The sequence below is a fragment of the Camelus dromedarius genome, chromosome 35, assembly GCF_036321535.1.
Source record: "Camelus dromedarius isolate mCamDro1 chromosome 35, mCamDro1.pat, whole genome shotgun sequence".
NCBI classification, from domain to species: Eukaryota; Metazoa; Chordata; class Mammalia; order Artiodactyla; family Camelidae; genus Camelus; species Camelus dromedarius.
Genome location: NC_087470.1, coordinates 13252011 through 13270305, shown reverse-complemented (window position 1 = coordinate 13270305; position 18295 = coordinate 13252011). Strand labels below are relative to the sequence as shown.

Genomic DNA, 18295 nt, shown 5'->3' with positions numbered 1-18295 from the left:
GGAAAGCTGGCGGACCGAGAGGATGGGAGACTCATGTCTTGGAGACCCATCCTGCTCCAGTCAGAACACAGGCTCCTTTTATACAAAAAAAAAAGGGGGGGGAGGGGCGTGGTTGGCTGTTGCAGACTTCTCGGTGCAGGAATCCTGTGTTCTTGCAGCGGTGCGCATGGGCTAGGTCATGGTGCCCCTGCAAACCTCCCACAAGACAAAGGTTACTCTCTATTCTGCAACTTTGTTATCTTTACATGAGTGCAAACGTGTTAACATCCTTAAAGGTCTGAGCCTTGAGAACCAGCTCTTCTGTCTATTTCAGGCTAAAGGCAACGTTGTTTTACAAAAGGTGCAGAGCCAGCAGGACTGAGCCTAGAAGACAGGGCCCGGGGTCAAAGCCAAAGGAACAGATTAGTTGCAGTCAGATTTGTTCTTTTCTGTTAGACACACACGAAACATGAGTGATTCGCAGAAACATCCGAGGGAAGCAGCCAGGCTTGTCGAGCTGTTGGTTCCACTCATGCGATGCCCAAAACAGTCGACGCTAACCGCAGGGTCAGGCTGGAGAGGAGCTTCCCAGGGGGAGGTGATGGCAGTCTTCCATGTCTTGATTGGGGTTCGGTTTACACAGGGGTGTGCACTTGTCAAAGCTCACGGAAGTACACTGAAGACTTGTGAGTTTTGCTCTGTGTAGATGCCACATTACAAGGCAAATGTCAAGCCCACAGCAGGGGATGGGGTCTTCCGACTTAAAGCAGAGGCTGGGCCCCCGCAGCCGCTGGGCCTGCCCTGTGCGAGCTCCACGAGGCAGCTGGAGCCAGTGTTCAGTTACTGCCGAGTTTTGCTGCGGGCATTTTGAAGAGATCGTTTTAAAATAACATCTTAAAAACCTCCTTAAGTACAAAATGCAACTTTCTTGTTTGGAACAAAAACATCAAGGCTCTGAGAGGAGGTTTGTATGTTGAAATATCACAGATGCCTTAAGGTTTTTGTTAGCAATTCTGTGAAACCATCTTAGTCAAGATGCAAGATTAAAGCTTAGAAACCAATTTTTAAAAATAAGTGGTGAAGAAAACTGGTGTCATTATCTGCTAATACAAGGATTTCCTTTTTATGTTTGTGAACTTATTTTTAAAGTCCTCATCGCTTTCCCCCGCACCCTTACAGCTCTGGTAAAGGCAGCGATTAAAGGTCACTTGGTTTTTGTGGGGGGAGAGGGTACAGCTCAGTGGTAGAGCACATGCTTTGCATGCACAAGGTCCTGGGTTCAATCCCCAGTACCTCGTTTAAAAATAAATAAAATAAAATCCAACCAAAATTAAAATTAAAAAAAAAAAGTCACTTGGTTTTGGACACCAGCCTCACACCCTTTTCCATAAGGGACTGCGTTTTACGTTGCAGGCATGGCCGGCGCCATTCACTTTCTGTCCGACATCCTGGTCCCCGAGACGTCATGGTTCCCGGCGTTTGAACTCGGCTCTTCACAGGGGGATGCAAAGATGCAGAAAGACTACTGAGAGAGCCAGCTGGCCCAGGAGCCGCCGGGTTGCTCGGTGCCTGACACAGAACCGACTGTGAATCCTGCAAGAGGGAGGAGCGGGGGAGGCAGACTCCTTCACGGCCCCCTGTGTCAGCGTGAGTGGCAGGGCCGCCCCGTCGGCGTCCCGTCCCCGTGCCCCCCCTCACCGGTGTCGAACACGACCTCTCCGTGCCCGGCCCTCCGTAGCGTTTGCATGTCTCGATGTTCGCTGTCTGTAGGCGTAGGTTGTTCTTGGCGGAAGCCCTTCCCGTCCCTGCGCCCGAGCTGGCTGTGCATGAGGGCACGCGGCAGCCGCTTCTCTGTATATAACACTTACAGCGGGGTGTTTTCTGTGTTGGCAAACCAGGGACTTGGCGGGTGGTGTCTCTTTAAGTATCAGAAAGATTCCCTAAGGTGATGGCCCAGGGGTAAGACTTTCCGGCATTTCCTGTGGGTACCTTGCAGATGAGCAGGAGAGAAAGGCCACTCCAGAAATGAACAGAAACAGAACAGGTGGGGAAGTTTTGCTGGCGTGGAGGGTGGGGAGCCACCAGGCAGGGCTTCTGTGCTCGTCTTGGTGTGAAATTCCAGACTCTCCTGGTGGTCAGTCCAAGGCAGCTTGTGCCCTGGGGAGTGGATTCGTGACACCAGGGACATTCAAGGGAAGCCTTTCCACGGCCACGTTGCAAACCAAGCAGCAGTGACTGAAGCTTGGCCAGTCTAGATTCAGTGTGTATTATTCAAACAGGCTGCACCTCACTTTTCTCAACATTGTAACTCAGCGTTCAGTTCAGTGGACACAATTCTAGGTGGGTAATAAACAGAAACACTCAGCTCTTCCTGTGTCCCTCCAGTTAAACTGATTTCAAAGTTCAGTGAGCTAGCAAAGTGTACATTTGGGATGAAGATAGTCCTCATTTTTTGTCTACTATTTGGGTGATGAAAAAAAAAATCGCACGTTGATGAAATATATTACGTACACAGTGCTGGTCTGCATTTACACACGTGGGCAACGAGGTTCCAGCCAGGAACATTGGGATCCTGTCTGACTTTTTTTATTTTAAAAATGGGCATTAGTTTGCATTTTACCCTATAGATCTCAGTTTTTAGAAGAGCTTTGTTGTCAAGATACAGGATGGTCTAGGGTTTCTCCAGACTTCGCATCTTACAAGCTGAGGCCCAATGCTGAAGCACGAGGTGGGTCTCTGAGGGCCGGAAGGCAGGTCTCTGGTGGGTCCTTATCTATAAGGGGGTCTCAGTGTTTGTCAGGCCTAGTGTCCCCCCTTCACAAAGGAGAAAGAAGGATGTGGATGTAGGAGACAGACTCCTTCACACATGTGCCGTTCTCAGGGCGCTGGTGACCACTGCTTGTGGGGCGACACCTCCCGTGTGACCCCCAGCTTCTGAATGCTGCCCTGTGGGTCTCTTCATGCAGTCCGGTTTCTGAGACACAATCGTTCAAGTGAGGTTGGTGGTGACTTCGGTGGGTGTAAATCCTCCTGGTGGGTCAGGACCCGAGCGAGCCGAGGGGGCTTCCGGCAGAGGAGCCCTGCTGATGCCACACCCCGCATGGCCGCCCTCAGGGCCTCGACGACAGGTTTTGCAGCTTTGCCGTTTCTCAGGGGAGGCCGGTGGGGCTGCCTGGGGGCCACCCCAGCTCGGCAAGAGGGCGGCGGATCGTGGACGCCTTGCATCTGATGTGTCTCCTGACCAGGAGCAGCGAGAGTGACCCCCAGTCATCTGAGCATCTCACTGTGTATGAAAAATGTTCAGTTTCTGATTGACACACTGAGGGAAGGATAGCACACTTGTGGGGTACATGGAGGAGATTGTATTTACAAGGTTTTATTTACAGCCTACTTACGCACTCGCTGTTAACAGAGGTGCAGCCTGTGACTCCCCAGTGACCCACTTCCTAGCCCCTGACGCCGGCTCCGGCTCTTGGGCCCTGAAGGCAGCCGGACAGGATGTGCAGAAGCCGCTCGCACAGTTCCAACAGGTGTTTGAATTCGGATCTCCGATCATCTCACAGCGATTTGTTAAGATTTGGTTGTGTCCTCGAAAACGTGTCCTGAGTTTTTTAAATAATGCGTGTGTGCACTGTTCCATTTTAAGAAGGAAAGTCGATGTTTACAAGAAGTGCGCGGGGTTCTCTGGTTTGGTGCTCAGTAAAGTTTCGGTTTCGTGGTGACACTTGTGGGGTCTCTGTTTGTTCTCGCCTGCGCCTGACTCTGCGAGCGACAATCAGGACGGTGGTCACCGTTCTGAAGATTAAAAACATGGCCATTGCTCAGGTCTGATGTACCGGGTAATTCATTAGAACGACAACTTTCCTGTTTTGTTCCAAGGCCCTCCAACACCTGGGTGGTCTGAGAAGAGAAGCCTATCTTGAGCTTGCCTGTATGACAGACTTTCTGCTCCCCGCCGCCCTGCGCGGTCACAGCGCTGCCCGGGCTGGGCACTGTCTGACACGTGAGAAGGCCGGTGGCCTTGCCCAGGGTCTCGGCTGGAATGAGGGACAGGCGGTGTTCAGACCCGGACGGTTCTTGCCACTGGCCGCGCTTCTGCCTTGTCCTCAGTACCTCTTCCCCTGTGTGCCCAGCACAGAAGGGAGGAAACAAACCTGGGGGATGCCCTGTCCTCTGTCCCCCCGCCTTCCTGGCTGGGGAGGGACCCTCGAACCACCCGGTGCAATTCCATACATACCACTTAAAACTCCGTAAGGGGGTTTCACAGCTCTTGCTTCATTGGCTAAATTCACGAGAGCAGGACCCAGGGGTGCCGTGCAGCTCCCCTGAGCAGCTCCCTCCTTGGTTCCTGTATTCAGCAGGCGTCCATTGCATGCCTTCAGCATGCCAGCCTCGTGCTGGGTGCTGAGAGGCAAGTGCTAACAGTGCTTGTGCACAGTCCAGCCTGGGGGACGTGAGCGGCCTCAACGCTCAGGCTCCGGGGAGCCCGCCCTGGGCAGGACCTGGGACAGCTCCTCTGCGTGTTCGGGGCCGGGCGTGGTGTGCGGGGCGGCAGGCCTCCCAGCGAGCGCCGGCCGGTCCCGGCAGGAGGGGACCGCAGGTGAGTGTGGCCAGCCCAGCCTTGCAGCGTCATGCCCTTAGGCTGTCCCTGTCATCAAGGAGCCTGTGGAGTGGAGGTCGTGAGCGGAGACTCAAACCTGGATGTGTGTGGTCACCCCAGAGCTCAACCACTGGTGTGAACTTGGGCACGCGGTTTCCTAGAAAGGTTTTCTGTGTACTCGGGGCAACCGGATGTGGTTGGGGGAGGATTAAAGGGAACTGTCCTCCGTGGTGAGCTGAAAATCCAGACCTGTCCAGCTCCAAGATCCCAAGCATCACCACATCTGGAACCACTGCTCGGCCTGGCAGCTCCGAGCCTTCAGCCAGCCGTGTGTGCGTCGTGTGTGTGCGTGCGCCTAGCTGCCCCAAGGTTCTTCAAGGGGAAGGGAGGAACCAAGCCACGATTTTCAGGCTCACGCAAAATCTAAAAAGTTCAGAGAGGCTGGGTTCTCCGTTCCTCTGGCCTGTTCTTTGCTCAGTGCCCCCCAGAGACCGTCCCGGTTCTGCACCAGCTGGACTTGTGGCTTTCGTAGGATCGCCCATCAGATGCAGCGCTGGTCGTGTGTTAACAGGGACCTTGCCCCACTCTTGAAAGTGTTGTGCATGAGAGAACAAAACGGGTACCCAGCAGCGCCCACTGTCATCCTACAGACAGCCCCCAAAACTGGTGTGGCCAGCTTTTCACACCAGTTCCTGGCGGAGGCCACGGGAAAGCCATCGAAGGCTTAATGCTCGGCTGCTGGAGCTGCAAGGAAGGTGACAGAGAGACGAGCGGTCCCCTCCCAGGAGGCTCTCCAGGAGCAGGAGGGAGGCCCGTCTCCCTGCAGCCGAGCTGGAGGTCCTGAGACCTTGCGTGTCTGAAGGACGTCTCTGACACTGAGATCACAGGTTGTTCGGAGAATTCTGCACTGGGAGTCACCTCCCTAGTGAGGTTTCAAGGCATCATATGTCTCCTAGCTTCCAGGAGCGTCGCCTCTGAGAACCTCACGGCCACGGTGACCCTGGTTTCTTTGCGTGCGATCTTGCGTTCTGGTGTGATCGCTTTGCAAGCTGTAGAATTTCTCTGTCACTTTGTCACGATAACGAGCCTGGCCCTGAGTTCTTGGCAGGCCCTTCCGATCTAGAACTTCATGTGTTTCAACTCTTGGAATTTTCTTTTGAATTATTCTCTTAGTGTTTTTTTTTCCCCTGTCTCTGCCTTTTTTGCTTCCCTTTCCAAGAGATTTCAACTTTATTTTCCAATCCTCTTGTGTGTTCCCTTCTTTCTGGGAATTTTTCTTGTTCTTGGGGTATCTTTTGGGTACATTCTCTTCTTGTTTCTTGTTGCACTGTCTTACCTCTTTGAGGATGTTAGTTTAGCCTGTCCTGTTCGGGAGCGGAGTGAGGGTGTGTGTGTAGGGGCAGGAGCTGGGGGAGAGGAGATGGAGGAAGGCAAGGCCATTCCGAGGAGTCTGGCTTTTCCTCTAGGTGGAGTAGAGAGCCTCCCAGACTTTCTGCGCCAAAGCAGGACGTTACCTGATTAATGCAGACAGGGGCCACCCTGCAAGAATGCCGGGCAGGGGGAGGGAGGCTGGAGGGCTGGTCCAGGAAGGTGGCTGGTGGGCTTGGTGGGGACGGTTAGAGTCGGGATGTGTCCTGAAGCCGGAGGCAGTAAGGCTTCCTGGCCGTCGGGTGCGGAGCGGAAAGGGCAGGCGGACTTGGCTCCGGGGTGCTCAGCCCGAGCCGCGGATGGGGCGCTGCCCGCCGCTGAGGTGGGGGGGCCAGCCAGGCGGATCGGGGTCCGCTTAGGCACGTGGGGTCTGCTGACCGGGGAGTTCGGAGGGAGCCTGGGAGAAAAACTCCCTCTGGAGTCATTTGCGGTGGGGAAGGGAGCCGGCAGCTGTTACAGGCGATCCTGCTACGGAAGAGAAGGGTGGAGACGTGGCCACTGGGCTCAGCGGCCGGATTCTGTGAGCAGCCCGGGGGGCAGATGGCGCGGGGCGGGCCGGTGGCGGGGTGCAGGCGTCCCCCGTGAAGTTGGGAGCCAGGCAGCAAATGCTGGGGAGGGGGAGGAGGGGGAGGGAGGGTGGAGGAGAGGAGAAGATGTGGGGGTGCCGTCCTGGGGGGAGTGGGGGAGGGCACGAGCAACTCAGAGGCCGGGGGTCACGCGGAGGGTTTGTTGAGATGGGCGAGTGTCTGATTCCCTTGGTCTGGGGCGGGGCCCGGGGGTTTGTCCCCTGGCCGGTGCCAGGCTGGCCCTGACGCTGCCCCGGGCACCCCTGCGTGAGGACAGCATCCTGTGGCTCCCTTCCTGGTTCCTCCGGGCACTCAGAAGGGCTGGTCTGCCATGCCGGCCACGTCCAGCGTGCTTTTTAGTTGATCTGAATTGCTTTTCCTGCCTGCGAGCTGCAGTTTTTATCTTTCACATCAGAGGGCCCGCTGGTTCCGTGCTGCGGACGCCGGCTGGGGATGCCGGTCCGCGTGTGGGAGCTGGCGGGGCCTTCGGTCCGTGAAGCGCTGGCATCAGTCCCTGCTGAGACCCCCCCCACCACGGTCCCCGCCTGCAGGTGGCAGGAGGGACCCCGTGAGGAAGAAAGCTGGACAGCCACCCTCACGGATGGCACTGCCACCTTCACCTAGATCCAGTGTCCTCCGGGCCAGAGACCAGAACGCTTTCCAGAAAAGAAGGCCCCGGTTTGGCAGAGGAGGGGAGGAGGCCGTGACGCTGCTGGGCGGGTGGAGAGGCATCTGGTGTCTGAGGGGACATGGGCCTGGCCGCCCTGCCCCCAGAGGCCTGGCCACTGCCCCACGGGTGGAGTCGGGGGGGCTCCTGCCCTTCTTGCTGTGGGCTCAGGGCCCCCCTCTGCTCAGTCACTGGCCCCCCTCTCATCTGCTTTGGGGCCTCCTCACCGTGTGGCTGTTTCCTCCCCGCTGACTTCATGCTCTCTGGGCATCCCCTGGGGGGCAGGCCGCTCACCGGCCTCGGGGGGGCCCTGGTGCTCAGCCCCCAGCTTCTGGCTGGGTTCGAAGGGCCGGGTGTGGCCCGAGGGCCTTCGTCTCCCTCATCTTCCTGGGGCTTCTCCCGAGCTGGTCTGAGCGCCGCGGGGCACCCCAGCCATCGCGTCCCCAGCCTCCCCGACACCGCTGATCCACGGCCCTGCCATGTGCTGAAACAGGGTCTAGGGAGGGCTGTGTGTGTGGTGCTTTTCTGAACTGTTCTCACCTTGAATTCTCTTACTACCACCTTATTTTTGACCTGGTCCCACATAGGAAGCCTGCCTATTTTTGTCAGGTAGGAAATTCACAAATGACAAATGTGAAGTGTCTGCAAAACAGCCTCGTTTCTCAGTTGTTTGGCCATCGCAGGTACATGCCGTGTCTGGAGGAGCAGTGCTTGAAGGCCACGGAGAACAGAAGCGAGGCAGCCGGGCAGGCGGGCACAGAGAGGAGGGGGCCCTGCAGCGGCCAAACCCCAACCACCCGCCTGCTGCCCCTCCAGCCGGAGGGCTGTCAGCCCGCAGGCGCGGGCCTGCCTCCCACGCCGGGCAGAAGCCGGGAGTTAAGTGCCCTGGGGGGACGAAGGGACAAGAACAGTCCCAGACACCAGGCCCTCCGGGTTCCAGTCTGGACCCTCTGCCTCTGTCCCTGCCGCCCCACAGGGTTGATGGGGGGGACGTCAGACAGCCCAGGAAAGCGCCCAGCACAGTGCAGGTGCCCAGTGCCACATTCACTGTCCAATTAGGGAAGAAGTAACTGACATCAAGTCATTTTTTAGGGAAGAAAGTCTGTGATAGTGAAACAGGTGTGCGGGCGTCACCGCGGGCCGTGGTGGGACAGCCTCCTCGGTGCTTCCTGCCTCTCCTGCAGCCTCCCCGATCCTTCCAGGGCCCTGAGGCCGGCTTCTGGGGGGCGCTGGCCTCCCCACGTCAGCACGGACACCCCCAGCATCTTCTATTAATATTTTTATTACTAACTCTACGTGAAGTGCGATCTATTAAAATACGGAGTCACTGTGTTGTACCCCTGAAACTAATAGATTGTTATGAGTCAACTATACTTCAACAAAAAAATGAATAGAAGTAAAACCAGCGCATTTTGGAGTTCCCGGTAATGTTCCCAGTAACCACGCGAGGGACAGAGCGACAGGGAGTCTCCGCAGGTTTATTCTAGGCCCGCATATACGTTTAATGGCTTGAGTACGCCTCCTTCCTCACATGCAATGACCCTTAGGGAAGCCTGTGTGCAGCCACGTCTTACAGGAGGCGACTCGGGGTTGGGAAGGGCTGCCCAAGGGGACAGGACTCCCGAGTGTGGGGCAGAGATTGAGCCAGACCCAGATCTCCGGGACATTTCAAGGTCACGGATAAAAAACGGAGCTAATTTCCATTCTCACTGAGAGGGGAGGGGAGGGAGATACACCTTTAAAATGTGCAGGAGAGTAATGTCACGGTCAGCGCCGTGGACAGGATGCTCAGAGCAGCCGCCCAAAGATGTGCTCAGGACCTAAGCATTAAGTCGTGCACGGGAGCTTAAGGATGCTTGTTGCATACTCAGTTCGAACAGGCATGACTGTCTGTTTCAGCCTAGGATACACTTGAAGGAATAAAGGAATGTAAATGGTACAGCGTTGCCCCTAATTAATTAGTCTAGGCAGGGACAATCGAGACATGCAGACGTGTCCCTCCTGATGGAAATACACACTGCCACCTCCGCGGTCGCCCTTCCAAATAAAACTCAAAACAAAACGAAGCCTGAATCTGATCGAACTTCTCTACGTACCAGTTTGCAAGAAACCCAAATATCGTGGAGATACTTGAGTCGCTGTGACGGTGGAGATGCGATCAGCAAGTCCCAGATGGTGGCTAAACCTGCAAGGAAAGCCACCTGGCTTCTTTTACAGGGAAACAACAAAAGGATAAAAAGAAATGGAGAGGAAACTAAGTGATCCAAAGAGATACAAAAATCAGTATCGTGATGTCACTGTAGATGATTTTTTTTTAAAAAAAACTGCAAGACAAGAGAAATGGAAACACTGATTCGATTTTTAAAGATACTGGAGAATCACTGTTGGTTTTAACTCCGTGCTGCAATATTTGGGGATGAAATCAATGTCTGGGATTTGCTTCAGAGTAATTCAGGGAAGGGCCAGAAGGAAGAGAGATTGAGCAATTAAAACTGGCCGTGAGCTCAAAATTGTCAGAATTGTTGACACTTGGTGATGGGTGCCTAGAAGTTCATTATCCTAGTCTCTGTTCTTCGGTGTTTTTTGCAATTTCCTCTCATTGAGGCTGGAACCATGGGTCTCCGGTGGTCTGGGAAGAACGCTGGAAAAGCAGGGCTCTGACCTGCAGTCGTGTTGGGCAGGACGGGCTGAAAGGAGAGCCCTGAGCTGCGGGAGGGACGGGGGACGAGGAGGGTGCTCTGGGGAAGGCGGGCTGTGAGGTGCTCGGGGCTCACTGAAGGCCACGCCGGTCCCCGCACCACCTTTTCAGTCTGATCATCTTTAAACTGATGGCTCAGGACAAGCCTCCAAACCATCACACCACAGCTCTCGACCGGAGTCAATAAATTATAAGATAAAGAAGTAAATGTATTCATTCATTCAAGGCTACGCATGGCCTTCCCCCAAGATCCTTGCCGTGTTAGTCTTAGCTGTTAAAATTCAGTTAAAATCCTGTTTCTGTGGGACAGAAATTGAAGAGCCCCATGGCTGGCATTTGGGGCTTGGGGGCTGTCGTGACGTTGCAGAGAAGGTGTCACGTGCAGCTGGAGGAAGGTGTCCCAGACGGGCACCCTCCCTGGCTGGCGAGCCGGTGTTCCGGGCAGGAGGGCTCAGCGCATCTCTCGGTTCATTTCCGGGGGCCACCATACAAAGTCTCACCTTCTGGGTGGCTTGAAACAAGATTTATTCTCTCAGTTCTCACGGCTGGAGATCTGGGAGGAAGGTGTCAGCGGGGCCGTGCTGTCTGAGGGCCCGGGGAGGATGCGGTCCATGCCTCTCTCGTAGCTCCGGGGGCTGCCACCGTACTGAGCACCCTGCCGTGCGGACACGTCGCCCCAGGCTCTGCCTCCGTCTTCACACGTGTGCGTTTCTGTGCCCCTTCTCCTAGTCTCCCTGAGGACACCTCGCTACGCAGGATGGCCACATTTTAACTAATGTCGTCTGCAAAGACCTTTTTTTCAATTAAGGTCACATCCTGAGGGTCTGGGAAGGACAGGAATGTGGGGCTGGGAGGGGGGCTGTGTGCTCACACTGACCACACTCTCCACGTGGGCCTGAGAGGCCAGATGCCAGGGCCGCTGGATCCCCCCGAGCAAGGAGAGCCCAGGGTCATCGTGCTCCGGCCAGACACCGTTTCTGCGACACTGTGTTCAGAGGGGAAGGTCTGCACGAGGCACAGATGGCAGGAGGCGGGGACCTCGAAGGCCACCTTGGAGGCTGGCTGCATGAGTCACACCCCTGCACCCGAGGAGACACACTCAGCCCCTCCCCGGGCCCCCCAGACGCTCACCCCGCGGCGGCTGCAGCTCCGGGCTGCAGAGCAGCAAAGCTCTTTTGAAATCCGGACGGTTGTCTAAGGCACGACCCTGGAGTTTTCTCTTAACAAAACTGAATCGCCTTTGTACCATATTCCCCCGACAGCCCCTGGGTTCTGCCTTTGCCCGGAAGCCACGGCTTCATTTTAGCATCATACGCGTCTGGGGGTCCGCGAATTTTCAGAACCAGCAAGTCCTGGCTCCTCTGTGTGTAGCGGCCTCTCTGAGCTGCTCTGTCCCGTCTCACGGTGAAGAGCGGGCAGCCGGCAGAGAGCATCCCGGACGCTCTTCCCGGAAGCCTCTCCTAAAAGGCTTTCTGCTTTCTTGGAAGAAGTGTTATGCATGACAGGACTATTCTAAAACCATTTCCCCGATCGCTTCTACCTTCCCTCTCTCTCCCCACCTCTCTGCACATGCACACCCACACACCTGCTGCATCATTTACAAAGTTGCAGGCATAGTCACTCAGACCTCACTGTGCATCTTCTAGAAGTAATAACATGCCACTGTCATCACAAGCGCGGTGTCACCCCTGAGGAAACGAACAAGAATTCTGCAACACGACGGGGCCCCCAGCGCATGCCCGGTGCCCCCCCGCGGACCCAGGGACGCTTTAAAGTCTGTGCTGTTGTTTCCAACTGGGGTCCAGTCCAGTTTCCTGATCTGTGCTTTTGTTAATCTCTTCTAACCTGGGACAGTCCCCGCCTCACCTGCTTTTTGGTTTTGTTTTTAATGACACTGACTTTCTGGGGACTCTAGGACTGTCATGTTATAAAACCACCCCATGGGTTTGTTGATTCTTTCCCCACTGGGGACGTGTTCTGCCGTCTCCCCCTTCCTGTAACTTGGAGGTGAGGTTTGAACTCTGACCACGAGCCACAGATGAGTATCTGAATTTAAGTTAGTTTAATGGAGATTAACTTTAAAAAAATTTTATTTATTATTATTTTTAAATTCTTTTTTGTTTGGGGGGGTAGGATGTAATTAGGTTTATTAACTTTTTTTTTTTTTTTTAGAGGAGGCACTGGGGATTGAACCCATGACCGTGTGCATGCTAAGCATGCCCTCTACCACTTGACCTCTGGCCTCCACCCCGAGATTGACTTAAATTTTTAAACGCAGTTCCTAATCTTCCCAGCTTCATTTCAAGTGCCCAATATCCACCTGTAGCCAGGGGCTGCCATACTGGGCAGTGCAGACGTTCCCTTCATCATAAAAATTGGCTGGATAACACTGCTCACAATGCCGTGACACTCACGTTGGACATTTTTGGCATGACTGCTTCGGTGACGTTTGTGGCTCCACACTGCATGACACACGCTCCGGGAAGAGCGTCCAGGATGCTGGGAGTCCCGGGGGCCCTGAGGGACTTGTAAACTGCACGCGTAACTGGCAATGTCACACGCCACCCCCCCCCCCCCCCACACACACACATCCTTCTCTGGTACTGTCGCCAGGATCCCACATCCTGTGATGGAAAATATTTCTAGGGAAAATAAAAATAAAAGAATTTTAGAGCTGAGAGGGAACTTTGATGTTATTTTATAAACAGCTGAGGGAACTGAGGCCCACAGAGGTTCAAGACTTGCCCAAGGTCACTGATGCTAGTTGGAAGTAGACAATGACCTTCAACAAGCATCTTCTTACTCCCAGACACTCATGTATCAGAGTTAAAATACCCTGTGGCAACTGAGGTTGGTTGGTACCAACACTGCTACTAATAACCACACAATTCTTTCTATTGAGTAGTTGTCAGTGTTAAGCACTGTATTTCGTTCTTAAAAAAATGGCTTCACGTAATTTTCGCAACCACACAATGAGGAAGCTTACTTACAGAAAATCTCTACTTAACAGGAATGAATTTTTTTCAGGTAATAAGAAACCTAGAATTGGTTCACCAGTTAAGCAGCTCAACCCTGTGAAAGCTGGTATCTATCTGCGATCACCTTGGCTTTTCCATCATGCTCACAGGGTAGCTGCTGCAGCGCCAGACATCACATCAATGATCCAAACTGGGTGAACCCGAACGTGGCAGTGCCAGCAACTCAGGTTTATGACAAAAGTCTTTCCCAGAGGCCCGAGTAACTTCTGTAGTATCTGTCATTGGCCAAGCCTGGACCCCTATCACAGCGAGACCGGGGAAATGGACATGCGGTGTAGCACTCCTGGCTTCTGGAGAAGAGATAGGGAAGGGATGAGGGTTGGATAAACCAAGCAACAGTGGAGGTGTTCCTGTCCTCATGGGTCAGATGAGGAAGCTGATGCTCAGAGTGTGAAATACCCCACCCAGGGTCACCCAGGGAGTAAGTAAGTGGCCGAGATGCCTTGTGCTCCAGTGCACGTGACTAGCGAGGCGTGCTCACTGAGGAAAGCGAAGGGGACTCGGATGCTGCCTGGGTCTGGGCGGGTTCAAACACTGCAAGAGTAGGATGTGCGTGTCCTCAGCGAGCAGGGGAGGGGTGGCCCAGACAGTGACGCTGCCACCTGAATAATGAACTGAAGGACGTTCAGGAGAAGAGCAGCCTGCTGGTGCCCACAGCTCTCCGGGGAGGGGACCGCTTACAGAACGTTTATTATAATACATTTTTTAAATTGAGTTATGGTCAGTTTACAATGTTGTGTCAATGCTTTGGTCCTACATGAACATACATATATTCATTTTCATATTCTTTTTCACCGTGAGCTACTACAAGATATTGAATATAGTTCCCTGTGCTCTACAGTATGAACTTGTTTATCTATTTTATATATATCAGTCAGTATCTGCAAATTTCGAACTCCCAGTTTATCCCTTCCCACCTCCCTCCCCCCGGCAACCACAAGTCTGTATTCTATGTCTGTGAGTCTGTTTCTGTTTTATATTTACATTCATTTATCTTCTCCTTTTATTTTGAGATTCCATATATGAGCGATCTCATATGGTACTTTTCTTTTTCTTTCTGGATTACTTCACTTAGAATGACATTCTCCAGGGATATCCATGTTTCTGCAAATGGCATTGTTTTATCATTTTTCATGGCTGAGTAGTATTCCATTGTATACATATACCACATCTTCTTTATCCAGTCACCTGTCGGTGGACATTTAGGCTGTTTCCATGTCTTGACTATTGTAAATACAAAATAGGTGATGGTGGGAGGTGCCACGAGGCAGAGATTCACAGGGGCCCCAGTTCGGTGTCCTAAGTGTAGATGTGTGTCCATCTTACTATTGTATTTGGTCTGCATCACCCACAGGGATGCCAACACACTGTGAGACACCACAGTAAAGGTTGATTTTTTTACTGGAGCCACCATCCTGCGGTTTGCAGGCGCTCTGAGCCCCGGGCAGTCGTCCAGAGCTCGTCTCCATCTTCCACAGCCCGGGGGGTCCTCCACTGGCCTCCAGGTGCCAGGGAGGGAGCGCATTAAGGGCTTTGCAGGAGTTGCAGGGCGACACCGGTCCCCTGCGGTGCCCCCTCCACTGCCCGCCCCCGGCCCCACCCCGCCCACCCACCTTATGCAAAAGTTACACTCGTTATGCTGTGTGTGGACTGCTTTGTTGTTTCAAACTGAAAAAATGGAATGATCCCCACATTCGATCAGAGTGGGTGGAATAAATCAACTGCAGAGCAGCCTTATGCCGAGATGCTGTTTAACCGTTGCAGGGAAGGGGCCGGAGAATATTTAAATGCCAGGAGAAATGCTAGAGAAAAACGGGGCTACGAAAGATCCCGCGGTGGGTGGCGTCAGAGCAAGGGACCGAGGAAGCGACAGAAACACGTCCACCTGCACTCCTGGGGCACTGGGGTCGCGGGCGATTTTTTTTTGCCTTTTGCTTTGTGCTTTCCATCCTGTACACTGTGCATGTTCTGCAATGAGAGTATTACTTTCGCAGTCACATTAAAAATAAAGGCATGGGTTTGATTCTGAGTTGAGAACACCTGCAGGGACTTTGCCGAGAAGGGGGACGCAGGGTCCCCCCTGGAAGTTGCCCTCGGGCCGCCCCACCCTCTTTGCAAAGGTAGCGGGGCCTGGTAAGTCGGGGCCGGCGTTGGGGCCAGGGCTCCGGCCCCCATCTCGGGTCCTGGGGTCCTGGCCCCCACATCTAGCCGGTGATCTGGGACCAGAAGCCGCGTCCCGGGTGCCAGGTCTCAGCGTGGGGCTGGCCTGTGCATCATTGTCCAGCCCGCATCACACCCCTGGGCACCTCTGTGGCCCCACTTTCTCGATGGGGAAATAGGAGCTTTGTGACCCCAGTCGTGGAAGCAACTCGGGGGTCGCGTCTCTCCAGGACCCGGCGTGCGCCACCGAGGCGGGGCGTCCGGCACGGCCACCGATGTGCGCGCGCGGTCCCCTCCGTGCCCATCCGGCCCCCGCGCGAGCGCGCAGCCGGGCCTTCACCTCAACCCAGGGTGGCGGGGAGCGGAGGACAGCGAGAGCGGGAGCAGAAGGTGGGAAGAGGGAGCTGGCGTCCAAGGTCAACGCGCGCAGAGCGCCATCCCGGCGCTGCGGGACCCCCGTGGACCCGAGTAAGGCACGCACCTACCTCCCCAGGGCTCCCCAGAACTGACCCACACTTTCCCGGCACCGGGGCCTTTTGGTGCTTGAGGACCAGACGCACAGACCCTCCCGGCTCCTCCTCATCTCTGTGAGAGGCCGGGACATCTGGAAGGAGGGTCCCGGGCTTGGCATCTCCCCAGGGGAGCGCAGAGAAGAGGGGAGGAGAGCAGAGGGCCCTCCCACCCGCCCGACTCTGCCCTCAGAGGATGCTGTCACCCTCCCACTGTCCCCTGTGCCGCCTCCCCAGACGTGGCTTGTCACCTTAAGACGAGTTTTGTTAGAATCTGCGGTACCAGATGTTTGATGTAGAGAATTTGCTGGTTCCCTAAAAGTTGCAGACTGTGTCACAGGTGAGGTTGAACTTGACCTTCAACCTTTTTATAGTTAACTTCCTTCTAACCTCGCTGGGTCTTGTGAGCAACCAGCCAGAACGTAAGGGCCGAGGATTTTCTCAGGCTCTCGTCCCACCCCGTCCAGTGAAGTGGCCGCTGGCCGTGGACTGACCGCGCCCTTGAGATGCAGCAGCTCCAGGTGGCGCCCCTGCCCGTGAATGTGAAACCCATGCTGGATTTGGAAGACTGTGGAAAAAAGGACGTAACATCTCTTGATACACTGTATATTGCTACAAGTTGAAATAACATTTTGATAGATTGGGTTAAATATTACTAAAATAAATTTCACCGTTTCAAAAACGTAACTAATTTTCATTTAATATACTTCGTTCACATTATGTTTTTAATGGATAGTCTTGGTCTAGAAGGTACACCTAAAAGCATTTCTCCTTGTAAACTGCAAAGCAAGATGAAAAATTCCTTTCTTCCTCAAAAACACAAGGGATTGTGATGGTAAGGGCTGAGCCAGGCACCTGTCGGAGGTGCGCGCTGGGTGCCAAGTCTCCTGTTCCATCTGTGCAATGATTAATGGACTGGGTCTGCTGCAGGCATGACCCCGGGGCTTCAGGACCTCAGGACTGCCAAGCAGCGCTCCCACATTCCTGCTTTTGCTGCAAGGAAGCCGCGGGACCCTCCTCGTCCTCCCATCATCGCAGGAACAGGAGTCCTGCCTCCCAGAAGCAGAGCCGGACCTTCGTGGCTGGAGTCCCAGTGCTCATCTCGTAGTGGGGCGATGTGCCAGGACCCAGCTGGAACCCTCCAGCTTCTTCTTGGGTGTTGCGGGGAGGGGGGCTGTGTCGAAAATCACCCCTGCGCCCACCACGCCGTTTTTAGGAAGGCTTCAGGCACAGCCCCTCTGAAGCAGAAGCATCTCAAGACACAGCTGTGGCCAGGGGGACAGACAAGTGATATGATGAGACAAAAAAAAAAAAAATACTGCTTGTCATTCGTGGCTGGTTCTGGGGCACTCAGATCTCGTCCTTCATAAATAAATGGTGGGGAGACAGATGGTGGTGAGGGTCCTCCATCCGAGCTCTGATTGGCTCAGCGCCCTCTGCTGAGCAGCACCCGCCAACATTTCAAGCCAGTATGGTGACGTTGGGGTGCACGGGACCCCCTTGGCTTCCGTCTTCACACGCTCATGGCCTGAGATGGTGAACGCACGGAAGATGCATCTCCTGATGGACAAAGCATCGGGCGGGAGTCTGTCTCCCACTTGGCTTCAATCTCTCTTGCTCCGGGGAACGTGGGATGAGGGAGAACAGGGTTTCCAACGCTTGTTGAGTGTCCATAACATGCCTGATGACGCAGAGCCAGCGAACAGCAGACCCAGAGCCCAGGGCTCACCCTGGTGTCACAAGGGACAGCGACATTTGCAGGGGCTGCCCTCACACCTGCTTTGTGCTCTCCTCCTCGGCACTCAAAGAACATTACAAGCTGGGAGCTCAGACTATTAAGGATTATTTTAGCTGGGAGAATCTGGGGCGATGGGGGCGAAAGGCTGGTCGGAAGGAAGCTGGGCTGAGCCTCCTTCCTTTGGTGTCGGAGAAAGCTTGGGAGGGAGGGACGGCTGGTGCTGGTGGCTGGGTCGTGGTGTCGCCCAGACTCTGAGTTTCTGGAAACTCCCTGCAATCTTGGCCCAGCTCCGGGGGCTGTGGCAGCTCAGACTATGCAGGCCTTAGCTGGCTGATACACTAAAAAACGCCTGGCCCGGCCAACAGCCCACCTCCCAGCACCTCACCACGCAGAGCACCCACTTTGTGAAAATGTGGGCTCGGGGGCACGGACTCCCACCGCCCACCGCCCCGCTGACATGCGAGCAGGATGGAGCCCGCCCTCCCTCCCCACCGTCCAGAACAGCCACCAGCCGGCCACGCTGCCACCCAGCCACCTGCCCACGGCCACTGCTGCTCGCTCACCTGCTGGGGCCTGGGGTCTCCCCACCGCCTCCCCCACACATTTCCAGCTCCATCAGTCAGCGCCACCTGCCGTGTTCTAGTTCGGGAATCACTCACACTTCCTCTTCTTGCACTTTTTTCTTTTTGCCTTGAGAGCTATTACGGACTTTTTGGAGTTCAGTGAAACTCGGGAGGGACAGATGAAGTGAGCACCGCCTTTGCCATCTCAAGTCTTGAGCTCTGATTTGGAAACGACCTGCCCCGTTTCACCGGGGGAGGCCGAGGACCGGGAGCCGCGTCCAGGGCAGGCGTGCGAACTGGCACCAGGGGCCGCCTGGCCTCCTCTGGCTGTATTTCCCGTCCCGTTTTA

General features: G+C 54.8%; 1 protein-coding gene across 5 annotated transcripts in view; it reads left to right on the top strand.

Annotated features, from left to right (window-relative positions):
- Window positions 1-3701, top strand: part of LANCL2 (LanC like glutathione S-transferase 2) — a 57432-nt gene extending 53731 nt beyond the window's left edge. For all 5 annotated transcript variants that reach the window (XM_031445014.2, XM_064482321.1, XM_064482320.1 and 2 more), the window contains one exon: window positions 1393-3701. In XM_031445014.2, coding sequence (XP_031300874.2) covers window positions 1393-1508 — 116 coding nt within the window. In that variant the 3' untranslated portion in view covers window positions 1509-3701. The remainder of the gene's footprint in view (window positions 1-1392) is intronic.
- The last annotated feature ends 14594 nt before the right edge of the window (window positions 3702-18295 follow it).